At 54.8% G+C, this 8,547-nt stretch overlaps 1 protein-coding gene across 3 annotated transcripts; it reads left to right on the forward strand.

Annotated features, from left to right (window-relative positions):
• The first annotated feature begins 1,560 nt into the window (after nt 1–1,560).
• ACBD4 (acyl-CoA binding domain containing 4) lies at nt 1,561–8,483 on the forward strand. Of its 3 annotated transcripts, none has more exons than XM_006776892.2 (10): nt 1,561–1,971; nt 2,341–2,473; nt 2,723–2,843; nt 2,914–2,998; nt 3,273–3,393; nt 3,632–3,718; nt 4,038–4,108; nt 4,197–4,275; nt 4,968–5,107; nt 7,885–8,483. In XM_006776892.2, the coding sequence occupies exons 2-10, from the start codon at nt 2,383–2,385 to the stop codon at nt 8,005–8,007; spliced, it is 918 nt and encodes a 305-aa protein (XP_006776955.1). In that variant the 5' UTR covers nt 1,561–1,971; nt 2,341–2,382; the 3' UTR covers nt 8,008–8,483. The 3 variants fall into 3 exon arrangements, with proteins under 3 accessions (XP_006776955.1, XP_006776953.1, XP_006776954.1); XM_006776890.2 differs by having other exon boundaries at nt 1,564–1,971; nt 7,882–8,483; XM_006776891.2 differs by having other exon boundaries at nt 1,564–1,971; nt 4,200–4,275; nt 7,882–8,483.
• Nucleotides 8,484–8,547: the final 64 nt, after the last annotated feature.

The raw sequence follows: 8,547 nt of genomic DNA on the forward strand, positions 1-8,547 counted from the left end.
GCCGAACCCGAGGAGTGCGGGAGCGGGAAGGGGGGGGCTCACAGGGTTACCCCTCCCGCACCGGCCCGGGCAGACCCCTCAGTTGTAGAAGCTCGAAGCTGATGGTCTGGAGAGGAGGGGGTGCCTCCTAGACTGCGGCTGCCGGCAAGACGAGGGTCTGGGGTTCGAAGCTTGGCCGGGCTGGCCCCGCACCTGCTTGATCGCCCCGGAACGGCCCCTGCACGCGGCGTCGATGTCACTCGTGACCCCAACCCGCGAGTGAGCGTGGAGTGCGGTTCCGGTGTCCTGCGTGACACTTACTATACAGACACCCACCTGCGTGTTTGCTCCGAAGAGTGGGAGGGACCGTGACTGCATGAGGGCACGCTGTCTGCTCCCCGTGCCCGGGTGGGGCGAGGAGCCGGTCGCACGCCGCCGCTGGCAGAGGCCAATGCGCGCCATCAGGACCTCGATTGGCCAGCTCCTTGCCCCAGGCTCTCCCCCATTCTCAGTTTCCTCGACTCGGAGGTTCCCCCTTCTGGGTTGGGTTCTCACCCCTTTCTGGATATTCTTTCTGAATGTCACGTCTTCACTTCTGCACTTTCCCCCACCCCCACTTCTGCAATATATATATATAAAAAATTGATTTTTTTACAGAGAGGAAGGGAGGGCCGACGCTCCATCCACCGAGCCAAACCAGCTTCGGCGACACTTTTGATCCTGCAATTTCTTCCTCCAAAATGACTTTCCTCGTTCTTTTCTTGGCTTACCACCCTTTTTAAAACTTGATTTGAGGGAGAGAGAGAAATTGCTGTTCCACTTATTTATACAATCATTGGTTGATTTTTTTTTTTTTAAGCCTCACCGGAGGATATTTTTTCCATTGACTTTTTGAGCGTGTGGAAGGGAGGGAGGGGAGAGAGAGAGAGAGAGAGAGAAGAGAAATATTGACCTGAGAAAGACACATTGACTGGTTGCCTCCCCAACGTGCCCCGACTGGGCTGGGGACCAAACCTGCAACCGAGGTACCAAACTGTCCGCGGGCCGACGCTCTAACCACTGAGCAAACCAGCCAGGTCCATTGGTTAAGTCTTAGTTAAGTCTTAGATGTGCCCTGAAGGCATTGGCCTATGGGGAGGAAGCTCTAACCAACTGAGCAACCCGGCCAGGGCTCCTGGCTTAGTCCTAAACCTTCCACAGCTCAGTTCCGATGCCCCTCCTCCAGAACACCTTACCCCAGACATGACTCCCTATTTTATTATTTTTTAAATGTTTGTATTGATTTTAGAGGGGAATAGAGAGGGACAGAAACATCAACATTGATCGGTTGCCTCGCCTATGCGCCCAGACTGGAACTGAACCCACAACCTGGCCAATTGAGGCCAGGGCATGACTCCCTATTTTCCCTATTTTTCTAAATAAGGGGAGAGATAGAAGCATCAATGATGACAGAGAATTATTGATTGGTTGCCTCCTGCACGCCCCCTACCAGGGATCAAGCCCACAACCGTGGCATGTTCCCTTGACTGGAATCGAACCTGGAACCCTTGAGTCCGCAGGCCGACGTTCTATCCACTGAGCCAAATCAGCCAGGGCATGGCTCCCTATTTTATCTACAGTGGCTGTCAGGTGTCTGAAGAGACTTGGGCTGAGCTGACAGACGCTGGTCTCCACCAGGGGGCGAGAGTGCTCCGTGTTATTTCACTATGTCCACCAGGAGGCGCTTCCGCCCCTCTCCGGCAGTCCTGGACAGGGAAGCCGACCCCGGATCCACCCCGCCCGCTTGGGAGAGGCACAGCTATTTGCATACTCTTGAAAGGGGTGCGCTGAGTGGCTAGAGTACAGAAGCCAAATTTGAAACGGGCTCTCTCATTGGCTCCAATTCCACCTCGCTCAGCGTCTCCATTCGGGCCCGACGGGGCCGGGAGGTCAGTAGGAAGCCCTCGGCTAGTGGCGAGAGGACCCAGGTGTCCGGGCAGGGGTCTCCGCGGGGTGAGTGTCAGGCTGCCGGGCCGGGGTGCGGGGGCCCCGGGGGGAGGGCTGCTCGCCTGCCTGACTCCTCTTGGCTTTCCCATCGCCTGCCCAGGAGTTGTCGATGCGCATCTAAAGGGGTCCTGCGACCCTAACCACCTGCCTCTCCACCCACCCACCGCGGTCCTCTCCACCTACCCCAGCCGCCCCTACCCTGCTTGGGGTAGGAAAGGGCTCTCTGCAGCCACAGCTTCTGACCTCCTCGGGTATCTCGCTCAGGTCTCTAAAGAGCTTAGTTTGCCCCTCTGGAAAGTGAATCAGAGTGGTTTGTCGAGGTGTGTGCCGGGGTGGCCCCTGGAGGCCTGCTCCCACGGAGGCTTGTTCTTGCAGAGTTGCTCAAAAGTAGGGTCCCAGGGCTCAGAGCAGCTGGAGATGGGTACCGAGAAAGAAATCACGGAACCGGACTGCCAGAAACAGTTCCAGGCCGCAGTCAGAGTCATTCAGAACCTGCCTAAGAACAACAGTGAGTGAGGGCTGGGGACCTGCATTTGGGGGTCAAGATGGCAGGGGTCTGTCTCCCAGGAGACTCTCTGATCCCTTTAGTGTCTGCAGACAAGTCTCTGCCTGGGTCACCTGATGGGTCCCCTCTACCTCCTGCCCCTGGTAGACTCCTCACCATCTCTGCCGTCTCCTAGGGTAGTTCCCCCCAGCCTCCATCCTCTTGGAGCTGGGGGGTGATGCTCTGCTCTCCAATCCCCAACTTCCTGCCCAGGTTATTACCGCCCCTCCTATGAAGAGATGCTTCGATTCTACAGCTACTACAAACAGGCTACCATGGGGCCCTGCCTGGTCCCCCGGCCTGGGTTCTGGGACCCCATTGGACGATATAAGTGGTGAGCTCCCCACCGGCTGGGCAAACAAGCCTCCATTGTCAACTAGCCTCTCACAACTCTCTGCCCCCAGGGATGCCTGGAACAGCCTGGGCAAGATGAGTAGGGAGGAGGCCATGTTTGCCTACATCACTGAGATGAAGGTGGTGGCACAGAAGGTAGGGATAGGCTGTGGGCTCCTCTCTGTCCCCAAGCTCCCGGCCAGATGGCCTGCCCCCCACCCTTCCATTGTTGCTCCCATTATATTTCCTGCACGTTGACACCCCAGGGAATTACCACCTTCATGCTGTCCCCCCAACCTTGTCCCTGGTCTGACTAGGCACAAGGTGGGGGGTATGACAACAGGAGCAGAGGGGAGGGCCCAGCTCAAAGGGATAGGAGGGCAGAGATGGAAGGGGCCAGCTATCCCCCAGGAAACCTTTTCCCCTACAGGTGATCGACACAGTGCCCCTGGGCGAGGTGGCAGACGACATGTTTGGTTACTTTGAGCCCCTGTACCAGGTGATCCCTGACATGCCGAGACCCCCGGAAACCTTCCTGCGAAAGGTCACAGGTCAGGACCCCCAGGACGGGAGCCCTGCAGGTGTTGGGTCAATTGTCAGGTTCAGGCTGAGGGGGCTGCTCGTTGGAGGGGGACCCAGGGGTAGAGGGCTCCAGGTGATGTCCCTGTAAGGACCCCAACTACTGCCCCAATGGGATGGGTCTCAGGCAGTGTCTGTGGCTAATGGGGAACAGAGGTCTGACCTCACTAGGAGGCGCCAGCCCCACCCCCGGGTGCTATGTCTCTGCAGGTTTTGAAGAGCGGGTACTGAATGGAGATACTGGGACTACCCCAGAGTCTCCCTGCCTTCCCAAGGAACCAGCACCCCCAAGCCCAGGTCAGTGGTTGGGCAGGAGGGGTAGAGGCCAAATACAGGCCAGGGTTGGGGAAGACCTCCTGGTGTGGTGAAGGGGAGAAGGCTGGGTGCCATGCTGTGCCCGTCATACCTCATGCCCACAGATAGAGACCTCCTATGCTCCAGGGGAAGCCAGGAGGAAGTTTCTGAGACTTTGGTTCTAGGGCCTCACTTCTAGGACCCATCTGTGCCTCTTGTGGCAATATCTGCCCAGTTCTACACTCCCCCCCCCCCCCCCCCCCCACCCCCGCCCTCCATAGCCTTCCTCTGGCCACCACTAACCTACCTGCACCCTCCCCAGAGTCTCAGCCACCCAGGGACCCGGACCCCGAGGTTTTCTGTGATTCCCTGGAGCAGCTGGAGCCTGAGCTGGTGAGATAACCCCTGGATCTTCCCTCTCCCACCCAACTCTGCCCTGGCTGCTCCCACTGCTCCCTTTGGACCTTGTAACTTATCCCAGCAGGTGTGGGCAGAGCAGAAGGGCGCCCCTGAAGGAGAGCCTGACAGCAGACACAGCCCTGTGCCCCCAACAGGGAAAGGTGAATCACGGTTTGACCCTTAACCCCCTTCTGCCTGCCCCATGGTTCTAATGCCCAGGCCCTTCCTTGGCTGCCCTCTTGGGGCAGAGATGAAAGTCTAGTTCTGGGAACTGGAGAGAGCAGCCTATGCCCAGGAAGGGTTGCCAAACAGCCCGACACTGGATGGGCAAAGTCCTTGCCTGGCCTTCTTTCCCTGAAGGCCGTCAGGAGCCATCAGGCACTGAGGAAGGGTAGCTGGGGCAGGAAGTGCTAGCCTCCCACATAGCTGCAGCTACGTGGCTTTGGGAGTCAGACTCTCTCTCTCTTTTCTCTGGGCCTCCCATTTTGGACTTTCAAAAGACAATAATGAGTTCTGCCCTATCCCTTTCTATAATGTCCAATAAAGGGCACTTTCATAAATATCATCTCCTTTATTCCTTTGAGCCAACAGCCCTGTGAGGGAGATGATATCTTCTCCTAATTTTCAGATGATAAAACGAGGCTCAGAGAAGTTAGTGACTTGCCCAAAGTCACACAGCTACTCCTGGTAGCCTGTTACTCAGCCATGTGGACGGACTTTACAAAAGTCACACTTGGTACAAGGAATTGTGCCCTACTCTTACTTTTTCCTGGACCTGCCCCAGCCTGCCCACACCCTGCCCCTGGCTGAGTTACCTCCTGAGTCCTCTTTCCTATGTGTCCGTTTTCCGCAGAGGGGTTGAGAGGCAGCCTGCCGGGGCCCCAGGAATTGGACTCGTGGCTGGTGGGGACAGTTCGAGCACTGCAGGAGAGCATGCGGGATGTCCAGGGGAGGCTGCAAAGCCTGGAGAGCATGCCTGCCCCCCGCGAGGAGGTGAGCCCCCAAGGCCTAGGGCAGGATCGGGGCAGAGCTCTGAAGGTCTCTGTCCTAGGCTCTTCATCCAGCCACTTCTTTGTCCCCACATCTCTACCTGCACCTTTGCCTCCTCCAGAGACGCGTGATTCACACTGCAGGCGGGGACCCTGAGCGCTTCCTCTTTTCCTGCCCTCACCTCCCTTTGCTTGAAGAGACACTGAGCAGGAGGACGAATTCCAACAGTTGGAAGGGCCAGGATGTGTCTGCTCTTTGCATGGGGGCTGGGGGTCCCTGTTGTTCCTCAGTTGGACTCCTGTTCCCAGATTTAGGGTTTACTTCCCAACAGTTCAGCCCTTGCATTCCTCACTCCCCCCTGGACTCCAAGGTCTGCTTGCCCCTTACACCTCAGCTTCTGCCATTTCTGGAGCCCATCTATGTGCCAAATACCATTAGTTGCATTATCTCACTTAATCCACACAACAACCCTGTGAAATAGGTTTCATTTCCCTGTTACAGATGAGGAAACTCAGGCTCTGAGAGGTTGAGTAGCAGCCGGGAAGACTCTCACAGAGCTGCTGTGAGGATTAGATAATACTCTAGTCACTTCCCCTGAGCTCAGCACACACAACGACCTCCTGGAATGGAGTTCATTGTGATTAGTATTATTATTAACATTAAGTGATGGAACTGGGTGTGGCCCTAGCTCTGCCTGTCTCCAGAGCTGGCACCCACCATTAACTCTGAGTGGGACTGTTCTTGGGAAGCCTGGGTTGGTGGGGGCAGGCGAGGGCTGAGTTGCTGGATGAGGGCAGTCATTTGGGTGACCCCTAATCCCTTTGGCAGTGTGAGTATCAACCAGGGTGGCAGGAATTTCCTCACATTCACAGTGGCTAACATTTCAACACCATCCCTACCACTCTCCAAGGTTTTTTATATTTTGTTTACCTTTTACTAATTTTATCTTTTTTTTTATATTTTATTGATTTTTTACAGAGAGGAAAGGAGAGAGATAGAGATAGAGAGTTAGAAACATCGATGAGAGAGAAACATCGATCAGCTGCCTCCTGCACATCCCCCACTGGGGAAGTGCGCGCAACCCAGGTACATGCCCTTGACTGGAATCGAACCTGGGACCTTTCAGTCCGCAGGCCGACGCTCTATCCACTGAGCCAAACCGGTTTCGGCACCTTTTACTAATTTTAGATGCTAAAGAGTTTAAAGAGTTCCACCCTGAAATACTTGGGTTTGCATCTCTAAAAACAAGAACATTCTATTACGTAATTTTATCACACACAATAATTCCTTCATATCATCAAATGGCCAATACAAATTCAAATCTCTCCAGTTGTCCCAAAATTGCCTTTTCCAGCTAGCTGCTCTACCTGTCCAGCCCAGGAGTACATGCGGCATCTAGTTGCTCTGTCCTTTTAAGAATCTTTTAACCCAGACCAGTCCCTTTTTCTTGCTACTAACTTGCTAATGAGACAGCCAGTGATCCTGTAGAACTGCCCCACGTTTTGGGTCTATCTGTATCCTGGCAGGCGGTTTACATGACCAGATTTCATCAGAGGTGATGTCCTTCGCATCAGGGAACACATATCGATGTCCTGCCCTTAATGATCCTAACACGGACCACTAGCACGGGTAAAGGGGTGACAGTCTGCTGCCACTATTGTAAAGTCAGCTTTTTCTCTTGGAGCCAGTGAATGTCCAGTGCTCTGTCTACCCCATTTGTCACACAGGTTTGGACAACAATTGATAGGTAATCCTTGCCTGAATCAATAATTGTTTTAATAGTTGCAAAAAGGTTTACTTTTAAATTATATTATTCCTTTAAAATTAGCTGTTACTTTTCTGTAGTTCTCTTGATCATCTAGGATTTCCCTGAAATACAGTGCCTTATGAAAAGGAGCATATGAGCTTATTTAATTATCTTTTTTTAAAAAATCCTCACCCCAGGATATTTTTCCATTGATTTTTAGAGAGAGTGGAAGAGAGAGGGAAAAACAGAGAGAAATATTGATGTGAGAGAAACACATCAATTGGTTGCCTCCTGCATGCGCCCTGACCAGGGCCTGGGGAGGAGCCTGCAATCAAAGTCCATGCCCTTGACTGGAATCGAGCCCAGGACCCCTTGATCTGCAGGCCGATGCCCTATCCACTGAGCAAACTGACTAGGACTAATAATATTTTTAAAGGATTTTAATCAACTGCAATCATTCTTTTTAATGCTCAGATTGTCACAACTTTGATCAGTGGAGACCCTTTCAAGTTGGGTCCTATCATGACCTCATTAATCCCTAAAACCTTCCTTGTTTCATTCACCTCTACCTTCCCTGCTCCAGACCTGGAATCGGCACTTCTCCAAGGAGTCCTGGCTCCTTTTAGCAAAAAATATTGAGAGATTAAAATCTGAGCACTCTGGGGTCCTCATTTGAAATATGTGGCACATCCTTTACAATATGAGGGTCTAAAGGCCACACCAACGGGGCCATTGCTTTGTGGCCCAGAGGAAACAGCCTGGAAGCCAGTCCCTCCACCTGGCAGCTCCCCCAGCCTGCAGCCCTCTTGGCACCGGGGACTGCCCTGGAGGAGGATGTGGACGTGAGCTGGAGCTCATCTGTCAGGGACCCACTAGGAACCCCAGGATCCTCCCTTCTAGTGGTGCGGATGTGGGGGCAGGACTTCCCTGCTCCAGGCCCCTCGATCTGGGTTCTGGAAGCAGGTTCCCGAGGAGGGCCGGCTGTGCTGAGGCTGGGCTGGCCCCTGACTCCCTCCCTCCTTCTTGGCAGCAGAGGCTCCCATCCGGTGCTCGGCCTTCGCCCCTCAGGCTCTCAGGTCCTACGCTGCTCTTCTTCCTCCTGTGGCCCTTCATTGTCCAGTGGCTCGTCAGGCAGTTTCGGACCCTGAAGAGGTGATTCTCAAGGGAGGAGTCTGCAGCCAAGGAAGGAGGCCGTGTGCCCCCCGTCCTGCTGTGCCCGCAGCCTGCCAGGGTTTAAGAGAACAGCATTAACCCCACCCGCCACCACTACCAATCAGTGTTTGCCTTGGCACCCCTCCCCTAATGGGGAGCACGGCAAAATAAGACCCCACCCTTCCCGCAGCTTCACGGGATGCTTCCCCCACCCCCACCCCCCCAGGCCATCCCGGGTTCCTGGGAAGGCTGCAGTGGCAGCGCCCGGCCCGGGTTCTGGGTTGGCCGGTGCCTGGGGGCGGGGCTGCCCATCTCTGCGTCTGCCCACCGAGCTGGGGGAAGGCCGAGAGCAGGCCCCGGGAGGGCGAGCGCTCCGTGTGCTGGCCTTCCTCTCCCGCGCACACTCAGGACGTCTTCTCTGAAGATTCACTTACAAATGAATGTTTCACTAAATAAAATAAAACAGTCTTCTGCCATCTACGAAGTGAGGCGGAAATCGTCCTGAGCGCCCGAGGCACAGTCCCTCCCCTGCTTTCCCCCCACC

Source organism: Myotis davidii, unplaced genomic scaffold (assembly GCF_000327345.1).
Source record: "Myotis davidii unplaced genomic scaffold, ASM32734v1 scaffold109, whole genome shotgun sequence".
Taxonomy (NCBI): Eukaryota; Metazoa; Chordata; class Mammalia; order Chiroptera; family Vespertilionidae; genus Myotis; species Myotis davidii.

Excerpts from the sequence above, each read along its gene's own strand:
- ACBD4 (XM_006776890.2), top strand. The coding sequence starts at position 2,383 with ATGGGTACCGAGAAAGAAATCACGGAACCGGACTGCCAGAAACAGTTC. Across the intron at positions 2,844-2,913 it reads CCCATTGGACGATATAAGTG|GGATGCCTGGAACAGCCTGG; the intron begins GTGAGCTCCCCA and ends CTCTGCCCCCAG. Across the intron at positions 2,999-3,272 it reads TGAAGGTGGTGGCACAGAAG|GTGATCGACACAGTGCCCCT; the intron begins GTAGGGATAGGC and ends TTTCCCCTACAG.